The 23,961-nt window shown below is 35.4% G+C and overlaps 2 protein-coding genes across 3 annotated transcripts; one reads left to right on the forward strand and one right to left on the reverse strand.

Annotated features, from left to right (window-relative positions):
- Window positions 1-70: 70 nt before the first annotated feature.
- On the forward strand, window positions 71-8,582 carry ubl4a (ubiquitin like 4A). Of its 2 annotated transcripts, none has more exons than XM_051902272.1 (4): window positions 71-303; window positions 2,747-2,852; window positions 3,032-3,240; window positions 8,182-8,582. In XM_051902272.1, exons 1-4 carry the CDS (start codon window positions 256-258, stop codon window positions 8,287-8,289), a joined length of 471 nt encoding a protein of 156 aa, XP_051758232.1. In that variant the 5' UTR covers window positions 71-255; the 3' UTR covers window positions 8,290-8,582. The 2 variants fall into 2 exon arrangements, with proteins under 2 accessions (XP_051758232.1, XP_051758231.1); XM_051902271.1 differs by having other exon boundaries at window positions 105-303; window positions 2,726-2,852.
- Window positions 8,583-8,634: 52 nt separating this feature from the next.
- On the reverse strand, window positions 8,635-23,408 carry rab7b (RAB7b, member RAS oncogene family). The gene is made up of 6 exons (XM_051902268.1): window positions 23,189-23,408; window positions 22,263-22,331; window positions 19,666-19,792; window positions 16,761-16,979; window positions 12,553-12,681; window positions 8,635-10,234 (listed from the first exon to the last, which is right to left on the reverse strand). Exons 2-6 carry the CDS (start codon window positions 22,313-22,315, stop codon window positions 10,148-10,150), a joined length of 615 nt encoding a protein of 204 aa, XP_051758228.1. The 5' UTR covers window positions 22,316-22,331; window positions 23,189-23,408; the 3' UTR covers window positions 8,635-10,147.
- Window positions 23,409-23,961: the final 553 nt, after the last annotated feature.

Here is a 23,961-nt window from a genome sequence, read left to right on the forward strand (position 1 = left end):
TTTTTTTAAATTGGAAATATAGTTTTATTTGTAAATATATTTATATTATTTATATAATACAGATTCTTTTTTTTTTCCCGTTTGTCAAGTCATTAAAAAGCACGTTCTTCAGCTGGGTGAGGCGCGCTCACCGCGCATGCGCAGTTGCAGTGTCATCGACATCATGTCCGTGAGAACCGTCGGCTGCTAGTCCACGAATGTCCAGCGAGATAATTATCTATTCTTTGTTTTGTATTTAATTTTATAAATGTAAAGATGATTCTTACAGTAAAGCCTCTTCAAGGAAAAGAGTGTAATGTTCAGGTAAGCATATGAGTCGTCTGGTGTTTTGAAGTAGTAATGTGGCTGTTAGCTGCTTTAGCATAGCACTGTGCTGCAGCTTTCTATTCATCTTTTTGTTGAACATGTAATGCTAATATGTGCTAGCTAGTAATCTATAGATAATCATGCAACCACTTATTTCTGCTGTAGCCCATTAGACATTATTTAAGGTCTCCAGACAGTTATCTCCTCCACGACACAATAGCTTTATCTCCAAACCTTTTGAGCTGCCTACCTAGGTGGCAGTTTTCAGTTCATATGCGATGTTGAACGTGTCTGATTCACAGAAATAATGTCTAGGTAGAAAGATCATGCTTTGTTTAAGGACTTGGCACTTAATCTGGACCGAAAGACTGTTGGACCCTGACGTATTGTTTATTGGTATGGTATTATGGTATGACAATTGTTGTTACTGTTCTTTCAAGCGTTTAATAAAAAAAAAGGTAGAAAGATCACTAGGTTTTGAGTCAGTGGCAGTAAACTAGTTAGATCAGGCAAACTTGAGTTTAATGGATTGAATGTTAATGTATGGATTATGTTTATGTATGATGGATCAGTTATTGGATCAAATGTGCCCATTTACTGTACATGAGTACTTTGCTAAAGTTTTTGTTTGTAGTATAACACGTTATTTTAGTATTATTGAGATACTATTATATGTTTATGTACAATTTAATTCCAATTTTTACATATTTTTTATTTCAGTTCTAGGTTTAAGCAAGCAACTTAAACTAATTAAACTGTGAAATGCTTTGTTCAAATATTTTATGTCAGTTATAGTTAGTTCACCCAAAAATGAAAAAAAAAAAAAAAAAAGTCATTATTTACTCACCCTCATGTTGTTCCAGACCTGTAAGACTTTCGTTCATCTTCGGAACACAAATGAAGATCTTTTAAATTAAATCTGAGAGCTTTCTGCTCCTCCATTGACAGCTATGCAACTACCACTGATGCCTCAAAAAGTTCATAAAGAGATCGTAAAACTAATTCATATGAATTGAGCAGTTTAGTCCAAATTTTCTGAAGAGACTCAATCGCTTTATATGATGAACAGATTAAATTTAGGCTTTTATTCACATATAAACATTGATAAGCAACCATAAACAGAGGCTCAACTGTACTTGCTTGCTGCACGAGAACAAAGCTCAAACGTGCTGCATAACACGAGAATGAACCTCATTGGTTCTTGCACGTCAAACATGCTTGAGCTTCCATTTACCACAACTGATGTGTGAGTTGATGACTGTTTATATGTGAATAAAAGCCTAAATTTAATCTGTTCATCATATAAAGCGATCGAGTCTCTTCAGAAAATTTTGACTAAACTGCTCAGCTCATATGAATTAGTTTTACAATCTCTTTATGAACTTTTTGAAGTGTCAAGGTGGTAGTTGCGTAGCTGTCAATGGAGGAGCAGAAATCTCTCAGATTTCATTAAAAATATCTTAATTTGTGTTCTGAAGATGAACGAAATTCTTACGGGTTTGGAACAACATGAGGGTGAGTAATTAATGATAGAATTTACATTTTTGGGTGAACTAACCCTTTAACATTTATTTTTGAAGTAACATGTTTCAGTAAAGTGTTTTTTAATGGTTTTAGATTTAGTTAAAGGCACAATTCACCCAAAAATGAAAATTACCCCACGATTTACTCACCCTCAAGCCATCCTAGGTGTATATGACTATCTTCTTTCAGGCAAACACAATCAGAGATATATTTAAAAATATCCTGGCTCTTCCAAGCTTTATAATGGTAGTGAAGTGGGAGGCCAGATTTTCAAACCCAAAAAAATTCATTCATCCATCCATTATAAAAAATAATCCGTACGGCTCCAGGGGGCTAATATATGCCTTTTGAAGCAAGGCGATGCTTTTTTTTTTTTTTTTTTTTTAATAAGAAAAATATCCATATTTAAACCTAAATTCAAATAACTAGCTTCCGGCGGATTCAGCAGGAAACAGAAGTTGCAATTGTCTTTTCTTCCCTATTGTGACTTATATCTGAGTGAAACGGCTTCTCAAACAAGAAAAAATGTAGGGCAGGACTTGATTTTTGTCCATGAGGGATTGATTTAATAATATTGGTGGATCTCATGTGAGTGACAGGTTGTCTCACCCTCACACCAGTGAATACATCATGAGAGAAGAGAGGGAGAGGAAGTTATTTTTTCTTCTTTGAATAAAGATTACAAGGGCACATAATTTAAATGATGTGCACAAATAAATCATTTATAATAAATATTGCAATATTCCATTTAAAACAAAACTAGAAATAACCCTGGTATAACCCCAGTTAGACTGACACACAGAAAGCAATCGGTTCAGTTATACAAACTCAGGTCATGTGTATAAATATTTAAATGATCTGTGCCAGTGAATTTATACAATGCTTTTGTCAGCAGATGTGTTCTTTTGATGCACAGGTGACAGAAAATGAAAAGGTATCCACGGTAAAAGAGTTGGTATCAGAACGTTTAAACATCCCTCCAAGTCAGCAGAGACTGCTGTATAAAGGAAAAGCGCTCGCAGGTAAAATGTTGATCAGTAAACAAACATACATTCATCATTTAAGGCAACACTAACACTCTTTTTATTATGATTTCCTCCTGCAGTGTTTTTCTCAGATTTTGAGGCAGAGTTCCAGTCATTGCCAGTTTGCATGCATTGTGTTGTGAATGTCATTGTGACGGTTGTTTTGCTGTTTACAGATGAACACAGATTGAGTGATTACTCCATTGGACCGGAGGCCAAGCTGAATCTGGTTGTGCGGCCAGCAGGAGAGCGGAGCAGCGGTGCGGGGGGAACCAGCAGCTATAATGATAAAGCAGGCAGTGGCGTATGGCAGTTATTGTCTACTGTCCTGGCCAAACATTTCAGCCCAGCTGATGCAGCAAAAGTGCAGGAACAACTTATTAAGGTATGTTCAAGACAAAAATAAATACTATTGCAATATTTTCTACCTATATAGTGTGATTCTAGCTGTCAATTTTTTTTATTCGTTTTCTTTTTTTTATTACCTTTTGTTGTCATTTGAATGTCTTTTGTGGTGTAGTTTAGGTTTTTTTTTTTTAACTTTTTGATCCCAAGGACCTTAAAGAGGACCTATTATGCTCTTTTACAAAGTCTTGATATTGACTTTGGGTCTACTAGAATAGGTTTTCATGCTTGAATGTTCAAATAACACTTTATTTTTCACATATTTGACATTGTTGCAGCTCCTCTCTTCCCAGTCTCTGTAACGCTCTGTTTAGTTTCTGTCTCTTTGAAGCTCCTCCTTCCAAAAAGTGCAATGTGCTCTGATTAGTCGGCTGGATCAGTGTGTCGCGATTGGTCAAGCACTTCAAGCATGTTTTGGAAATGTTACGCCCCTTACTATAACTGCGAGTTGCAGCTTCTCTTGTGTTAACACTAACAATGGCGTCACCCATACAATATCAGTGTATTGCAAAAAATAGTCCTCGAAGAAATTATTAGGGCATAGGGGTGATCGCTACAGAATGGAACACACCATTTGTTATCTTTTCATAGAACAGATGTAGCTGAATTGCTGTCAGCAGAACTACGAGAAGTGAGCAGTGAGTTTTTTTTTTAAAACTGAATCAGCTAAACCAACCGCATCGCAAAATTATTGACTGTTTTGAAGCGCTCAAAACCACATGCTGGTGACCCCTGCTGGTCAGAACTGTGTAAATGCAGCTGAAACTCAGCCCAAACATACACCTTTAACAAATCAATTGCAATTTTTTTTTTTTTTTTTTTTTTAATATAAAGTTTAGTCTGTTAAAGGCACAATATGTAATTTTTCGCCGCTAGAGGTCGCTTATTCAAAACAAAGGCATAGCTTGATGACGCCTTGATTTCGCGGAATCCTGGGAGGTGTTGTCTTCACGTCTACAGCCGGTGGAAAAGAATCTGACAGGACTCGGGCAGAAATCATATTAATGGATGAGCTAATGTATTAAAGATTTATTAACATTACTGTAGTATGAAGCAGGGTGTTGCTGAAAGCCGTTGGACAATGGAGGCATTTAAGGGAGTTCAGAAACAGTGACACTGATATAGAGAATAACTCCCGCTGGAGTGACTTTGTGCTTTGTAACTTTCATGCTCCAATAGCAACATTACACACTAAAGAAAGATGGAAATGTAAAAAGTAGTGCTGGGCAACGATTAAAATATTTAATCGCGATCAAACGCATGATTTTTCTGCGATTAATCGTGTTGTGTGCAAAATTCAAAAATGAGTTCAAAAGTTATGTATTGCGCACTTTTATTGTAAAAGTACTGCTATATGAACAAAGGTGCAATAACATTTGGTTTGCAAACATAAATATGGTGCTTTTTTACAGCAGTATTCCCTTTACATAGTAGTAGTTAAAATATTTATTGTAAATCTCAACTTAAACATTAATGTAATCAAATTAAATATAAAACCAAAGCTATTTGCCACTGCCAGGACATTAACGTTTTGTCTAGTTTGTTATAGGAAAACAAGTTATGCTTAGAGTAGAGAGCCTCGATCGTAACATTATAACAGGCACCTTCCAAACAACGGCAAGTTTTTTTTTTTTTTTTTTTTTTTTTTGAACAGGTACCAGCAGAAACATTTTTCTTTCATCAGGGAGCAGCATAAACAGTCTATGTCTAGAAAGCATAGCTGTGAATATAAAACTTCGATTTTGTATTAATGTAGATCAGAATTTGTGCGTGCAACGATCTGCATTTGTGGACCCGGTGACACGCCTGCTACCACTAGATGGCAGTATAGCCAGCTAAAACAGACAACGGCACCGTAATCAAGCGTTCTTCCCCATATAAGACGCTTTAAGTGGCTTAAGAAAGTGATATTGAAGCACCAAATTCAGTACACACCTTATTAATAAAACACAGAATACCTTGTACAGACAAGCATATATTAACTCAAAACGCGCAAAGTTTCACATCGAATGTTTCCTCGTTATAAAGAAAACGCTTAATAAAATGCATTAAGACAGTAGACTAACATAAAGGTATTAATAACACATACTTTGTACAGACAAGCAGATTAAATCAGGTTAAGAACACAACACGAGAAGTTAGGCATTTTTCTTCCATAGAAAATCATTATAAAACGCTGACATGCAATATAGCGCGTTACATGTTCAAAAAGATGTAGTCCTAGTTTTAATGTCACCGTCTTGCTGCATTAAGCCACGTTTAGTGTTTTCTTTTATAATAGGCTATATGGGAGGAAAACGCTTAGCCTACTACAGACAAGAGCCTAGAAGATGAACGCGACGTGCAAAGTTTCGCGTTCAGGGCATTTCCTCCCTTATAGCGCGTGTTAAAAAGAAAACGCTTAACGCTGTCATTGGTTGAGACGCGTGATGATGCCAATCCAAAGCCAGTACTGATCAACATCCCACCCCTCCTGTGACCCATTGTTTGTCTGTAAGCAACGGACTTTCAAAATAATAATTAGAAAAAACTGCGTTAATGCACGTTAAAATAATTGTCGGCGTTAATCAATTAATGCGTTAACGCGATAATAACGCGTTAATTTTCCCAGCCCTAGTAAAAAGTATAATAGTTTCTCTTTAAATATGAAGGGGATCCTAAACTGTACTGTATGATAAAAGACAAATGTTTGCATAATTAAAAACATGACTTTTATATTATACTAATGCCAAATAAAACAATAAATATATCTGGAAAATGTACTTTGTATGATGTTGACTGTCTCTATTAGAGTAATTTTATATGGTTTATAAAAAATATTGTAGTGAACAAGATAAAGGTGACAGTGGCAATGAGAAACTTTTTGTGCACATTTGCTTTTATTTCAATGGAATTAAAAAAAAAAGGATTAATTTCTTGTTCTTTGTCATAAAGGCCCCGTTTACACTAGTGCGTTTTCATTTTAAAACGCATACGTTTTGCTACGGTTATGCCTGTCGTTTACTCTACACTGGCGTTTTCGAACTTCGAAAATGGAGACTTTCGAAAACGCTGCAGACCACGTTTTAGATTGAAAACGCCGGGCTTGTGTTTTAAGTATAAACGGACCGAAACCGATGGCGTGGCTGCCCACGTTCACTCTGCGTATCCTTGACGACCGTGTAAACAGTAACATGGAGACTGAACTGCAATCTTTGCTGGCTTTGTTGTCATTAGCAGCCATTGTGCAATTAAACTTGTTTACAATTGTACGCGCATGCCCAGTGTGCATGAATGGTCATGTGACATGTTTTCGGCCATATAGTGTAAACTGCAGTGTTGCCAAGTCTGTGGTTTTCATGCGGAATGTGGCTACTTTAACACTGTTGCCGCAGGGTGTTTTTTTTTTTTTTTTTTTTTTTTTTTTTTTAATGTCCGTGGGTTGAAGCGACCACAAATAACATGATATTTAGCCACTGGAATACAAATTTTACCAGGGGAACCCTGCCAAAAATGCAGATTTTACCCCCCGGAAAGCGATTTTTTTTTTTTACCTGGGGACCCCCAATGAAACACCATTGGGCTAGTTTTGAGCAGCAATTGGGCGGGTTTTGTTGTGAAAACCTGGCAACCCTGGTAGACGAAGATCGTTTCTGAAATTTTAAAATAAAAACGCACTAGTGTAAATGGGGCCTTAGTGTTATTTATTTACTATTATAGTACTTAAATAAAATTAAGATTTTAAAATTTTTCATTTTAGTTTGTCATTTTGTTATGTGCTTTTTATTATTATTTTTTAACATTTAACATATTTCATCTAATATTTATTTTATTTCAGCTTTGTCAGTTAACAAAAAGCATTTAATAGTTTAGTTAACAATAACAGCACTGCTCTTGATTTCCTCAATCTTTAGAAAGCAGAATTAAATAATATTACATTTGTAATATGTGTAAGAAGTGAGCATCATAAATGTATCATAAAATCATTGGTCATGATGAGAATATTACAACATTTGAGTGTTTGATTTGGTTAGGAATTTACTAGGGCTGCCCTCGACTAAAGATTTTTCTAGTCGACTAGTAGTCGTTCATTTAAGCCATTAGTCGATGAATCGCACGTTTATATTAAACCATAAATCATAATAATGAGCTTTTAATTGCCTATATATAATACATGCGTAAAGTTTGCCACAGCGCACCGGCAAACATAATGATTATGAGTGTGTCGTGAAAAAACAGAAGGAGACTGTCTGAACATTTGAATAATTTATTGATAATGTTTTCTGTGCTTTCGACTGCAGAGATGAAGTCAGTGATGCCGACTCGTCGCTTCCACAGTAGTGGACGCTCCTATATGCACGTTTCATACGGATTACATAATCTGAGAATATTTATTTTCCACTTGAATTGGTTTGACATTTCAAGCTTTCTATAGATATATTTCTCATGTCTGTGAGGCATGTATACGCTAAATTTCAGTTACGTGCTCAAGATCACAGAGACTGAGACGGCAGAAAGCGCATCTTGATTGTTTTCATTATTTTACAAAAGCACCTCGTTTTGCTGTTATTGTGAGTTTACAGAAATAAAAATAGACACTTTACAGTTTGCATTACTCTTATCTGTATGACCAAAATGAGAGTATTTTAAGTTAAATGCAAGTGATCGCACCAGCGCATGTATGTCATGTAGTAAGCACGCTCTCCTCACAAGCATGGATATGCGCCTAATAATAACGCACATTTACCTAGGACTAGGCTAACTTTGGAGCGAGTGAACTTGTAAAGTTGCTACTATTTGCATGTTTCAAGTGATAAGCCATATTTGAGGTCGATGAATGATAAGCGAATGTTTGGATTTCTCTCCCTCACGGACTGCGTGAGCCCTAGAATTTACAGAGCCCTGGTTAATTTATTTATTTATTTATTTTTTTTGTTCCCAGGATTATGAGCGCTCTCTCAGACAGCTCAGTTTGGATGATATTGAGCGTCTGGCCAGCCGTCTGCTTCATCCTGAGACAGAGGCCATGGATACCTCATACATGGACTAAAACTCACTAGACTGATGGAAAAAAACTCAAGCTCCATTGGACTCCCCCTACCACATACATGGTTTGAAACGTCCAGGTCAGGGAGTAGGATGTACTTCAAATGGACTTTTAGGGAGGGAAAAAAGTCAGATGTCCCCCTCACATCACAGACTGGGCTTCTCTGATGTTCAAGAGGCCACGATGCTTACCATTGCTTTCCCATCAGAGGAAACCGGTGGTGCTTTTAGTGCAACTTTGTAAATAATGTGTGCAAATGGTTAAACGATAATAAAACGTGTTCTTGATCAGCTTGATCACTTTCTTGTTATTAAAAAAATTGAAAATCGAGTGGAATCGACAGCCAGCTTGGTTGTAAATGCATCTTTATTTTGCTTTTTTGGTTTTGAAGTCATTCTAACATTTGGCCAACATAAAAATGATGCCTACTTTTTTTTTCTTTTTTTTTGCATTTTGGCATATAAAATGGAGGAGCTCTTGGGTTGAGTATGGATACACAAGCTTAACATGTAAATGTCCAAAGGCAAATCAAAACACTGAGTTAAGCATGACATATCATTACTGTGCTTCTAACTCGATTGACTGTCAGTACTGCTACTTAAAACATGACCTCTTCATAAACATTGGAGAAATGATCCATTTACATACTCAACAGCTCTAATTGTGCAAAAAATGACATGTTTTGTAAACCATTCTAACTGGCATGGTGGGTAACATTCTTAAGAAGTCTGTTACAGAAACAAAGTGGCTGTAAAACACTTTCAGAAGTACTTACAAACCAACTAAGACTAAAATATACTTGATATGATGTTGAAGTGAACCTACCAAATGTCAGTACCTTTAGAACAAATTACCCAAGATAATACACCGTTACCACATCCTTATTCACCTTTAATTCATGACATATTACATAGTAGGGCTGAGAGATGAGCTAAGAAACCTTAAAAGAAATTTGCATTGAACAAATCATTTCAAACAAACAGCAATTGTTGCCAAATAGATTTTAAATGTTCAAAGTAGAAAGTAAAATACAGTAAAAATCTAGTTAAAAATCATCAAAGCATGTTTTACACACCTTTTCCCTATATGGACACTGGGAAATATATTGAGTTATTTTTATTTATGTGCACAGTAATAAAAAAATCAATTACCTACTGTACATATTTTTACTAAAACATTTGAAATTATATGAAATGCCAAATGCGGACTTGCATGAACATTTTTTGAGCGATGGTGCAAACAAACAAACAAGGATTTTGAACTGATTGGAAGGAATTGAATCTGCATTTTTTTTTTTTTACTGAGAATTTTTTATGGCCAAAAAAAATCATAATAAATGTTGGTTAATTTTATACCGCAGACAAGATGTATACATTTTTATAAATAGTTAATATATTTCCCAGCCCTATTACATATGTATTTAACAGATGTTCATTCAGTATAGGAGTGAAACAACAACTAAAAGTTAGAAAATATAAAGGCACAATAAAGTAGCAGACAAAAGGATCATTTCGGAGTAAAGAAAAACTTGCAATCAAATTACACAGACAGCAGGAGTAGTGACAAGGAAATTCTTCGACAGCTGTAGTGATAGTGAGACTTGTAATAAATGCAATGTCAGAGGATACGCAACACATTGGTCTTCCTGTTCCTCGATAGTTCATCACACCACACGTGACTTGGAGTTCAGCAAGAAAATGGATGTTCAGCTTTCACATGTGGCATTTGACACCTTGGAGGTTTCAAAGAAGGAGAAGGGGAGGATGGGCGCTAGAATTACAAGCCTGGATCTTTTCCATCTCTCCCTCTCTTCCTTTCCTATGTTGGCTCTTTCTCTTCCCTCCCCAGTTTCATCTTTCCTTCAGCAGCTGCAGCCATCACTGGTAGACGCAGGTCTGTCATCTCTTAGTTTAATCTGGTCAGGGAAATCATACGTCTCCACTGTCTCCTGAAAGTTCAATTCATTTCAGATTAAGTGTTTATGTAATGCAAAGCCCAGCCAGCTAAACAGAAAATTCTGTGACCCTCATGACATCAAAAATTGTATGACTTTCTTTCGTTAAAAAAGGAGAAATTTTGCAGAATGTTCATGCTGCGCTTTTCCACTAATTTACTACATTCTGTTTATTTAGGAGTCATAAAATTACTTTGTGTGACAAAAAAAAGACCAAAATAATTTCTGAATATCTGACATCACATTACATCTGCTGCAATCTGTCTTCATGCAGCATATTTGAATATTCATGAATGAGATTGTTTCTTTGAATAACCTTTACTCTGTTCCCCACACAAAGCTATTGTACGGGTGTGGTCATATGTACCATTGTGTGGCGAATTTATGCAGGCGAAATCCAGTCATTTCAATAGGAATCCATGCGAATGGGCGGTTTGCGTGATCTAAAGTCTTCCCCACGCAGATTTCGCAACAGGTTCACAGAATTGACTAATCGAAAGCTGCTTAGTTTGAAAGTGACTTTGGTGTGAGCTGTGCTTCATACTGTACATCATTACACTACTGACAACAGACAATGAACCTTTTTGCTAATGTGACCGCACCTTTGACTAGGGTTGTAATGGTATGAGATTTTCACTGTATGATAACCATCTCAGAAAATATCATGGTATTAAACAATCATTATTATTATCATTACAATGACCCTTAAAATAATTGGAATTGGAAGTCCATCTTGATTCTTCACTGAAAGTTAGGGTTTGACCATATGTGTGGACTCATATTCAACATTTAGATGAATCGCATGTCATTTCAAATGAATATGAAGATATCATTTGCTGCAACTGGTGGCAAGATTGTATAGATGGAAGTGAAATCTGAGACATACAATTGTGTAGGGCTTGACTCAAGGATTCAGCAAAAGGAATTTTGTTTTTAGCCCTTAGGACTCCAAATAGTGTCAGACAGGTGTGCGTCTGTGCGCCTGAGTAGCGGAGCACGATCCTGCCGAGTTTGGGGTCTCTGCGATTTACGGTCTCTGACGCCCATACACTTTTAGCGTAGAAAAATAAAGAAGAAAATCATAAGCTGTTCATCTCCCATTTGAGTTATCTCTCTTTAGATTTGACAAAAATAAACCAAACTGTCCTTCCTTGTTTATAACCAAACAGTTGTGGGGCACCATTGACTTAGTAACCATAGTATTTTTTTTTCTATACTATGGAAGTCAATGGTGCCCCAATGGTTAAAAACATTCTTCAAAATATTTTCCTGTGTGTTCAGCAGAACAAAGAAATGTATACAGGTTTAGAACAACTAACGAATTTTGACAGAATTTTCATTTTTGGGTGAACTATCTCTTTAAGGGCAACATGTCTTTGGCAATAGGGGTTATGCGCAATCTAACTTCCGTATTCTGTAAAACCGATCAGATCGCTTCCGGTTTAGGTCTTTTGTATGTGCTTCATGAAAAAATTAGCTGTTTTATTCAAGAAAACTTAAAAAGAGCGAGCAAAGATGAGCATAACTGATGTCCCTCGCATATGCAGATTGATATTTAAAAGCTTTTTTTCATTTTCTTCACAATAACATTTAGATATTTAATAGAATAAAACACCTATAACAATGTAAACTAGGTAGTTTCGCTGATTACCTTAAAAGTCCATAGATATGCCATCAGTTCATACTGCTGTTAACACTTTCTCTGACAAGTGGATGCAATGAGACCAGTTTTCCGGTTTGGTCACGTGACATTCAACATATACCCTATAAAATACGCTACAGCATGATTCAATTCTTTGACTTGTTTGGACGTGGTTTATAACTTAAAGGGTTAGTTCACCCAAAAATGAAAATTCTGTCATTTATTACTCACCCTTATGTTGTTCCAAACCCTTAAGACCTTTGTTCATCTTCAGAACACAAATTAAGATATTTTGAGGTTCATTCTCGTGTGTTACGCAGCACGTTTGAGCTTCAGCAAGAACCAATGAGGTTCATTCTCTTGTGTTACGCAGAAACTGCTTTCATGGTGCTTCTGTTCTGTAAAGAGCAGCGTGAACATTCTGCTAAACGTCTCCTTTTGTGTTCTATAGAAGAAAGTCATAAAGGTTTTGAAACAACATGATGGTGAGTAAAGTGTGACAATACACACTGTTTTTATTTTGATCAAATCTCTTAAACAAGGTTATAAATTACTGATTATTTGCTTTTTTCATCTTATATCAAACAGGATCTAAAGTGAAAATGAAATATATGGGAAAATTTTAATTGCAATTCTGAAATCAATCTGAAGTATTGTCAACTTTCTCTACCTGTTTAAGTGCATTGCGAGCAATGGTTTGGAAGGCCTGGTCCACGTTAATGGCTTCTTTGGCACTGGTCTCAAAATAGGGGATGTTGTTCTTACTCTGACACCATGCTTGTGCCCGCTTTGTTGTTACCTGTTCAAAATACAAAGGATTTTGGGATGAAATGATGAATTAAATCTGAAAGACTGGCAATCAAAAAATGGCTAATAATTATTTTATTATGTCACTTAATATTCTCTTAATAGAAAATGTTCTCAGTTCTAGTTCTGGTAGACTGACTGATATTTGTCTATTCAGGGTTTCTGCAGGTTTTATGAAGGTAAATTTAAGACTTTTTAAAGACCTTTTTAAGACCAAGCAACGAAAATTTAAGGAATAAATTGAAGGGAACACAATACCCCAATATGTTCTCTAAATGTAAATGTCTAGGGTGAAACTCTAAAGTATTAGTAACACTTTAGAGTTTTAAAATGCAACTTCCAACAGACATTCATTACTTTTTAATTCATTTGACAAAAAAGTAGCTTTGCTCTCAACCACTATGGAAATGACTTTTACTATACTTTCTGATCACACTGCAAAAATGTTCTTCCTCAGTATTTTTGTCTTGTTTTTTGTGCAATTGTCTAAAGATTCTTAAATCAAGATACATTTACTTGAGATACAATATGACATAAAATATAAATTCTGAGAAAAATACCAAAATGACATGAGTTTATGATTAAAGCGAGAACAAATATGTGCCAATGGGGTCAGAAAAATCACCTTAATTCTAAGGGAAGTTTTCATAACTCATTGACAGTTATTTATTCTTGTTTTAAGCATAAACTCACTTAATTTTCTTCAGTTTTTCAAGACTTAATTTTACATTTGCATCTGAAGTAAATGTATCTTGATTTAAAGGGTTAGTTCACCCAAAAATGAAAATTCTGTCATTTATTACTCACCCTCGTGCCGTTTTAGACTTGGGTAAAATTGGTTTTATATTCGCACATTCGGACTTCCGCGTTTAAGAACGTTCTAATAATGTGCAATAAAGTAAATGTTTGCAAATTCTGAACAGCGACATGATATTTACAACCAACGATTGTAACCCTACAACATTTTTCACAATCGATCAAAATGGGCAAGTATTATTTTAATGGCATACTTACTTGCGAACGTCCACTGAATGTCCAATGTAGTGTACAAAGTTATTGTAGCCTATGCGGAAGTCCGAATGTGCGAATATAAAACCAAATTTACCCAAGTCCGTTTTACACCCGTAAGACCTTCGTTGATCTTCGGAACACAAATTGAGATATTTTTGTTTAAATCCGATGGCTCCGTGAGGCCTACATAGGGAGCAATGACATTTCCTCTCTCAAGATCCATTAATGTACTAAAAACATATTTAAATCAGTTCATGTGAGTACAGTGGTTCAATATTAATATTATAAAGCGACGAGAATATTTTTGGTGCGCCAAAAAAAAAACATAATAACGACTTATATAGTGATGGCCGATTTCAAAACACTGCTTCAGGAAGATTCGGAGCGTAATGAATCAGCGTGTCGAATCATGATTCGGATCGCGTGTCAAACCGCCAAACTGCTGAAATCACGTGACTTTGGCGCTCCAAACTGCGGATTCGACACGCTGATTCATAACGCTCCGAAGCTTCCTGAAGCAGTGTTTTGAAATCGGCCATCACTAAATAATTCGTTATTTAGTTTTTTTTTGGCGCACCAAAAATATTCTTGTCGCTTTATAATATTAATATTGAACCATTGTACTCACATGAACTGATTTAAATACGTTTTTAGTACTTTTATAGATCTTAAGAGAGGAAATGTCATTGCTCCCTATGTAGGCCTCACAGAGCCATCGGATTTAAACAAAAATATCTCAGTTTGCGTTCCGAAGATTAACGAAAGTCTTGCGAGTGTAAAAAAGCACGAGGGTGAGTAATTAATGACAGAATTTTCATTTTTGGGTGAACTAACCCTTTAAAGATGTTTAGATATTTGTATTGGAAAACAGGACAAAAATACCAAGGAAAATATTCATGTTTTGCAATGGATGCAACGTTTAATGCCATGACTTTATGAATTTAAGAACTTCTGCTTTGATTTAAGGCCTTAAAGTCTCTTTAAAGACTTTTTTAAAGACCCGCAGAAACCGTGCTATTTTTGAGATTATTGGCCAATAAGGACACTTTTACATACAGTACCATTCAAAAGTTGAGGGTCAGTAATTTTTTTTTTCATTATTTACTTTTATTAAGCAAGGATATATTACATTGTTATAAAGTGACAGTAAAGACATTTTTAATGTTACAATGTTTACATGAATGCTGTTTTTTTTTTTTTTACTTTCTATTCATCAAAGAATCTTGAAAAAAATTTTTTTAGCACGGTTTCCACAAAAACATTAAGCAGCACAACTGTTTTCAGAAATGTTTTTTGAACAGCAAATTAGCACATTAGAATGATTTCTGAAGGATCGTGTGACACTGAAGACTGGAGTAATGATGCTGAAAATTCATCTTTGATCACAGGAATAAATTACATTTTAAAGTATAATAAAATAGAAAGTTATTTTAAATGGTAATAAAATTAAAACAATATTACCATTTTTGCTGTATTTTTCATGAAATTAATAGAGCCTTGGTGAGCAGAAGAGACTTCTTTCACAAACATAAAAAAAAAAAAAAAATCTGAAAAAACTGAAAACTTTTTATGCGTTTTGGCCATTCATTTACACGATTCAAACAAACAGCATTTTGGGGGCCTGAAATCGCAAACTTTTGAAAACGGTTTCAAATGGCAAGTTTTTAAAAATGACAGCGGTATCGTCTCAAAAATGCGAATTCGTGAAAATGATAATGTCATGTGCATGCACATTACATGTTCAGTCTACAGGCATCACCATCTACTGGCCTGGCAGCAGAATACAGCGATTTTAATAGTTTTTGCGGATCCGTGTGAACGGGGATTGTTTTGACAACATTGTCGTCTGTACACGAAAGAAAGCAAAGGAAAAACTTTTCCGTTTTTAGTACATCGTTGTGGTGTTGTACTGACCCCAAACTTTTGAACAGTAGTGTAACTTTGTGTCATCATTCCCCGTGCACTAAACTCTGGAGCGTCAAGCTACAACATTATACCTGATGGCGCACAGGTCAAACATTGTAATGCATCAAACTTCAAACTATTTCAGTTTTGCCCTCATTTGCAGCTGACCTTTCTAAGCACTGCCGATGATTACTGCACAATCCGCATGATAAAAAGATCAAAACAAGATGGCACGCAGAACACCAAAGGCAGATCCTGACATTCAGAGAAATTAATGGGCTTTCTGAGATGAATCAAAGCAAACGGCAGGAATTCTATCTGATTTGAGCTCAAAAACCCGTCACTATTTTCATTGCTTACCATGTGTATGTCCGGTTTGCTTGCTATCAAGCAACCTAGCATAATCGCTCCCCCGAGGCACTATCTGCAACGCTTTTCATGTGGAGGTCAAAGCCATGTTGAAACCTCAATGTGAGCCATGTGAAAGGACTTCAATCTTGTCTGCTACAATTTCTGTTTTTGTCTTTTAAATACTGTCAGCTATTTATTGGGTATTTTAACTGAGCAATTTTATGTACACTACTGCTCAAAAGTTTGGCCTTGGTAAGATTTTTTAATGTTGTTGAAGTCTCTTCTGCTCATCAAAACTGCATTTATCTAATCAAAAATACAGGAATATTGTGAATTATTATTTACATTTAAAATAACTCTTTTCTATTTTAATATATTTTAAAAATGTATTTTATCCCTGTGATCAAAGCTGAATTTTCAGCATCATTACTCCAGTCTTCAGTGTCACATGATCCTTCAGAAATCATTCTAATATGATGATTTGCTGCTCAAGAAATTTCTTATTAATATCAATGTTGAAAACAGTGTGGAAACCACGATACATTTGTTTCAGGATCCTTTAAAAATAAAGTTTGAAAGAACAACATATATTTGAAATAGCCTTTACTGTCACTTTTAATCAATTTACTGCATCCTTGCTGAATAAAAGTATTATTATTTTTAATTTATTTTGATAATTTGGCTGCTGTTAAATTATTGATTTCTTGACCATTGAAAAACCAATTGCTCAATCACTCATTTTACTTGTTTTGAACTCTTTTAAACCATCCTAGCATTGCCGCTCCATTTGGTCTGCACACTGACCTGTCGGTTCTCCAGGTCGATTTTGTTTCCCAGCACAACAAAGGGGAAGTTCTCCGGGTCACGTGGACTGGCCTGAATGAGAAACTCATCCCTCCAGCTGTCCATAGTCTTAAATGTAGTGGGTGCCGTGACATCATAGACCAGCACGCAACAGTCCGCCCCTCTGTAGAAAGCCACGCCCAGAGACTGAAACCGCTCCTGACCTGCTGTGTCCCAAATCTTAAGAAAGAAAATGAAATTAGTTATGGTAAATAACACTTAACAATACTTTGATTTTTTTGCCACTGTATTATTCGCCTTTAGTCGCATTATTAACAATGTAGCACACCCTCTTCAACTTTATTGCTTAATTATAACACTAATAAACATAAAAATATTTGGTGTCCATCTTTTAAAGACTAATAAATGTATTAATTAGTAAAGTAATCATTAATAACTGCTCAAACAGAATAACTGCAGTAATCTTATTATAATATTGTTGTAATAATTAGTATTTTTCTAGAATACCTTCCCAAGCACTGCTTGTTTGGGCATGAGGGATCTACATAACATGACTGGTCATACAGGTTAGAAAAACATGGCTGACAAGTAAACATAACATGAAACTGTGCTTACAGGGAAAATACTCGGGGATTACCAGACTTGTCACTGAATGACTCATTTACCTCACATGACCTGCATATTGGATCAGAATAACTTTTGCAACAGAATGAGTGTAAAACATTGAGATGAGATCCTACTGATAAGCTATGAGTAATTACAGAGATTTCATACATATATATGACTGTATTGCCTATTATGCAGAGCCTTTAACCACATCACATGACCAGAGATGTTTACTGTTATGGGGCATTGTTCACAAAATAATGGTTGCTAAGGAAATTACATCATCATCCTCAGAGTATGCTGGCATCCTAATCTTTCTGAGCAGTTTCCAAACAATTCATTTAATAGCTAAAATTACTGCTATTATAGGCATATAAGGGTGAATCTGATGTGAATTTTCAAGAAATATGTTTTTACCCCCAAAAATTGTATTGTAAAATTATATTTGGTATATGAATTTCTATAAATAATGTCACCTTTGGCTTGCACATTTATCTTTCCTTTTGTCACTTCTGTTCTAGGTTTTATGTTCATGTTTTCATGACTTTTATTTTGAAATTTGTCATAGTCATGTTTCCTGTTATTCTGTCATGTGATTCCCTGTTCCCCTCATGCGTTCTGGTCATGAGGTTCCTTTGGGTCTTGTGTTTTCATTGGTTTGTGTTGTCAGGTGATTCTCAGTTCTGTCTTGTCATTGGTTTATTGTCTTGATTACTCTCAGGTGTATCTTGTTAGTCATTACTCTTTGTGTATTTATAGCCCTCATGTCTCTTGTCTAGCTTTGTTTGTGTCAACATGCTATCGGTGAGTCTCTTGTTTATCAAGTCAATAGTGATGTGAGAAACGAAGTTTTTCGAAACATCAAGTCAATTGAACCAACTGCTTCGCAAAATGATTCAATGTTTCGAAGTGCTGGTGATGCCTGCTGGCCAAAACTGTGTAACTGCAGGCCCAAGCAGGCATAAAAACACCTTTTACTAACTAATTGCAAATGTTATATTGAAGTTCTAATCATTTAAACACAATTAAAAAATCATCTAATACCATTAAATATGAAATGTATTTATAATATTTTATTAAATTGTAGGGCTTGTTTTGTTTGTTTTATGGCGAGCTTGGTTAATCAGACCAACAAGAGACTTTTAACTACAACTCCTCCTTTTTATTATACAAAATGACACGTGTCATTAAATGTGTACAAATGTATAAAACTGATCCGAGATCAGGTTAAAATCATTTATAGACACAGGTTCATGGGTTCGCAGACATCATCGCCCCCTAGTGGCGAACCATTGAAATGTCCAAACATTTCGTTTTCTAAACAGTTAATGACATAACTAAGCCTTGTTTACTGAAATCACGTGACTTTGGCAGTTTGATACGCGCTCCGAATCACTGGTTCGAAAAACTGATTCGCAAAGGTTTCGAAGCTTCACTAAAGCGCCCATCACGTCAAGTCAAGGTTTATTTTTGTATATATTCTATAGGATAATAAACTGCACTTGGAATTCAACTCACTTTTTGACAAATCTTTTTTTTCCTTCTAATTTTACATATTGCCTGTAAAGCTGCTTTAAACCATCTGTATTGAGCACTATACAAATTAAATGAAAAAAAAAATAATAATAATAAATATGCAATATAATATATATTGTTCCTTAAAAAATACATTGATCCTAAAAATAAACTTTCAGGAAGAAGTATGACATTTCTTTGAGAGATTCACCCATATAGGAGTTACACTTCCATTCAAAAGTTTGGGGTTTGGGGTTTTAATGTTCTCTTCTGCTCACTGCTCTCTTCTCTCTTCTGCTCACCAAGGCTCCATTTGATCAAAAATACAGTAAAACAGCAATAATGTTTAAAACAACTGTTAACAATTTAAAATAGCTGTTTACTATTTTCATAAATTTTAAAATTGTTATTTATTCCAGTGATCAAAGCTGAATTTTCAGAATCATTACTCCAGTCTTCAGTGTCACATGATCCTTCAGAAATCATTCTAATATGATGATTTGCTGCTCAAGAAACATTTATTATCATCAATGTTGAAAAGTATTGTGCTGCTTCATATTTATGTGGAAAAAACTGTGATATATTTTATGGACGTTTTGATGAATAGAAACTTCAAGAGAACTTATAAGATTATACGTGTCTTTACTGTCACTTTCGATCAATTTAATGCATCCTTGCTGAATAGAAGCATTCATTTCTTTAAAAAAGCAATTGTACTGTCCCCAAACTTCTGAATGGTAGTATAAGTGAAATGTACTCTTATGAAATATACATAATTGCAAACCTGCATGGTGACCAGTCTGTCGTCCACCATCACCTCCTTGGTCAGGAAGTCGGCTCCGATAGTGGCCTTATACTGATTGCTGAACTTATTATTCACATACTGGTTCATCAAAGAGGTCTTCCCAACTCTGACAAAGACAAACAGGACAAATGTGTTCAATAGGCAATGCTTCAGAAGCATGTGCAGCTGGAATCATGATCTTTGTGCTGCGTAGCTGCAAGTCTTGATAACATTCTTAAACAGTAAGATAAGATGTGATACTGCAGGACGACTGGATTCATCCTGCAGAGTTCAAAGTTTTCAGAGATAGTGTGATTGGCCATCAGGCCTGAGCAAACTGCACCAACACTGATGATAGAAAGTCAGGGGAATTCCTTGAGTAATGTCAACAGGCAACAGTGTTTACATACAGTATCTACAGCTGCTTTAAATACAGGCCTACATTACAGAGGACAAAGTGTCATTACTGATAAGAGCATTTGAGCTCAGTGTCGACTGATTATAACAGAGGTTCTCAATTCCAGTCCTCGTGCCTCCCCGCTCTGCACATTTTGTATGTCTCTCTTATCTAACACGCTCAGTTGAGGGGTGGGTTTCATTCGACTGTAACTTCAAAGGGTATTCTGCCATCTTAAGGGAGATTTCAATCCGAAGCAGTGTTTGTATGCGGCTGTTTATGGGTGTAAAGTGCATAAGACATGACAGTTACAAGTCAACTATCATGATTATGGGATAAATAAACATTTAAATTACGTTTATGTACACATTAAACATCGCAACATAAATTTACCATTTAGTTTAGAGCTTTTGAATTTGACAGATTAGATTGAGTGAAATTTATAATTAATTAATTAATTTTTATATGGATGTATTGGTTGCACTTTATTTTATAGTACATGTACTTATAGAGGACTTGCCTAAGAAAGTACTGGTAATATAAGGTAACTACATGGGTTAAGGTTAGGTTTAGGGGTAGGTTCAGGGTTAGTACCTAGTTATTAGCCAGTTATTGTAATTATTATAATAAGACCTTCGTTCATCTTCAGAACACGAATTAAGATATTTTTGATGAAATTCAAGAGTTTTTTTTTTTATCCCCCATAGAAAGCAATGAAATTACCACATTCAAGGTCCAGAGAAATAGTAAAAACATTGATAAAATAGTCCACGTGACTATGAAGCGGCAAGAATACTTTTTGTGCACAAAAACAAAACAAAAATAACTTTATTCAACAATTTCTTCTCTTCCCTGTCAGTCTTCTACGTTGTAAACACAGTGCAGCACTTCCAGGTTCTACGTCAGAATGCCGGCTCAGTATTGGCCGACGCTGTTCACATGAGCAGCACGACGTATGCGTGTGCCGGCCAATAATGGGTCTGCATCCTGATGTAGAGCCTGGAAGTGCTGCACTGTGTTTACAACGTCAACTGCATAGGAGACTGACAGGGAAGAGACAAAATTGTTGAATAAAGTCATTATTTTTGTTTGTTTTTGCACACAAACAGTATTCTCGTCGCTTCATAACATTAAGGTTGAACCACTGTAGTCACATGGACTATTTTAACGGTGTCTTTACTACTTCTCTGGACTTTGAATGTGGTAATTACGTTGCTTTCTAAGAGGATAAAAAAAAAAACCTCTCGGATTTTATCAAAAATACTTTAATTTGTGTTCTGAAGATGAACGAAGGTCTTACAGGTGTGGAACGACATGAGGGTGAATAATTAATGACAGAAATTTCATTTTTGAGTAAACTAACCCTTTAATATACGTGTATAATACATTTTATTTTATTTTACAGTCCTGTTCCCCATATGTACTTATTATAATAATTACAATAACTGGGTAATAACTAGGTACTAACCCTGAACCTACCCCTAAACCTAACCTTAACCCACGTAGTTACCTTATATTACCCAGCACTTTCTCAGGCAAGTCCACTGTAAGTACATGTACTGTAAAATAAAGTGCAACCAATACATCCATATAAAAATTAATTAATTATAAATTTCACTCAATCTAATCTGTCAAATTCAAAAGCTCTAAACTGAATGATAAATGAATGCTGTGATGTTTAATAAGAAAATAAATGTAATTTGGTTGGTTAATTTAAATGTCTTTTTATCTTATTTATCCCATAATCATGAAAGTTTACTTGTAACTGTCGTGTCTTACGCACTTTACACCCATAAACAGCCGAATTAAATGAAAGTATGGTAATTTATATTATATTTATTTACAGAAGTATATTAAGGCATCAAAAGTTTAACACTTCTAATATGCGCTTGAGTTTTCTCTGTGTTTGATGACTTTGCAGGGTGTTGCGAATGAAAGCATTTTGTCAAGTGAACTTCAACAGATATCTCTTGCTCAGGGAGCAGGGAGCAATGAACACTACATAGGGAAGCTGTCAATCGGGACACACCCGACCGAGTTCATGGAGCTCTCTTCTACCGAGGTGATGATCTGATTCAGATGTGCCAGATAAGAGAGACATACAAACTGTGCAAAGAGGGGAGGCGCAAGGACTGGAATCAAGGGGATGATTTCGAACACACAGCTACTGATACCACAAGGATGTTGCACAAACACTTACCCAGAATCCCCTAGGATGATCACTTTGAGCAGCACCTTCTTACGAGAAGCCATGATGTGTGGAAGAACACTACGAAGCAGAGAAGGATTTTAGACAGTAGCGGAAGACACTTTATTTTCCACAGACAAATGCTTGACAGGTAAACCTACACTGTAAAAAGTGAAACTGCACGATTGTTATTTTAAGCCACTATTTAAATCATATTGTATTTGATATTTGGATTGAAACGAACACTAATGAATGCGTAATATGTCAAGTTTACATTTAAATATTTATCATTTAATTGCTATACTCAATTACATAAAAAATAACTGATGAATTAGATTAATATATGAATTGTGATGAGGTCATTGATGTATTGAAATCAGATGTTTATAACATTGTTTTGATAGTTGTCCCAAAATACATGCCTGTGACTGTTTATGACATGTTTATAAGCAATATTATATATACACAATATATATACAATACAGATAGATAGATTTGCAATAAACGTCATTCTAAAACGAAGGGAAAAAGAGCAGTGATCAAACTGTACACCTTCAGTATTCAGTGGCAGAAGTACAAAGAATGAATTCATGTGATTCATTGAGTCACGTGACCTCACTGCTGTGAACATGGCAGTACATTGTAACAAATGCATTACTGAAACGTATTTCAGCGAGTATTACAGAAGCGAAAATCACACGGCCATATAAGCCACAAAGTATTTGTTCTGTGTGACTAAGTAGTTTGTCTGACAAGGACAGACATTTCACGACATGATGATATAGAAAATACTAACCAGTGAGAACGATGAAACCTACATATAATCCATTATTAAACTAATAAGTGCAAAAACATACAAAACCACTGCAAATCTAAAATTGTCTAATATTCTATGTAGCAATCACCTTGACAGATTTTGTGAGAAAAAAAAACATTACCTTCTTCGCGTTTACCGTCGCGCCTGTTTTGATATTCGCTGCGCGTCCGAAGCTTCCCAAAAGCTATTCGACACAAAAATCACCCAGTGTTTTTAATGATCCAGAACCACATCAGCTGTTGTTGAGTATTATGTGTTTCTTCCTAGCAGAACAGGACATGACTGTAGAGTCACAAGGGACTGACGCAAAATATTGATGTTCGAATCGTATTTCAATCAGATCTATTTAGTGATTCATTCGAACCGATTCGCAAGGAATTTTAAATCGGTCGACTGAAAGGGAGAAAACTATGAGGTAGGCGACACGGTAAAGCGTTTAACAACACAATAAACAATGAATGTAATAAAATGTATTTTACCACAAAATATCGCGTGGAGACTTCCGAGAACACTTTTGGGTCTCAAACGAATCAGTGACTTTGTTTTCGAACCGTTTGAAATTTAAATGAACGGTCCGGACGAACCGATTCGCTAAAATGAATCAGACTTCCCATTACTAGCTCAGATGGAAAAGCCCTCCCTCATTTTCGAATGACTCTAAGATGGCAGGAGGAGGAAATGAATTAAACCACTTTATAGCAGCTTAGTTTATACAGTATTCAACGTTTTATTGATCTGTACTCGCTTTTTAAATAAATAAAGTTACATCAAAATTAAATAATAATAATAATAATAATAATAAAACAACCTTTAATCGCTATTCGCTGGTATCCCAATATATGCAGGCAGAAATTTGAATTAAAGAATTAAGCTAGTAAACTTGACATAAACTTG

The sequence above is a fragment of the Ctenopharyngodon idella genome, chromosome 8, assembly GCF_019924925.1.
Source record: "Ctenopharyngodon idella isolate HZGC_01 chromosome 8, HZGC01, whole genome shotgun sequence".
In the NCBI taxonomy this organism is placed as follows: Eukaryota; Metazoa; Chordata; class Actinopteri; order Cypriniformes; family Xenocyprididae; genus Ctenopharyngodon; species Ctenopharyngodon idella.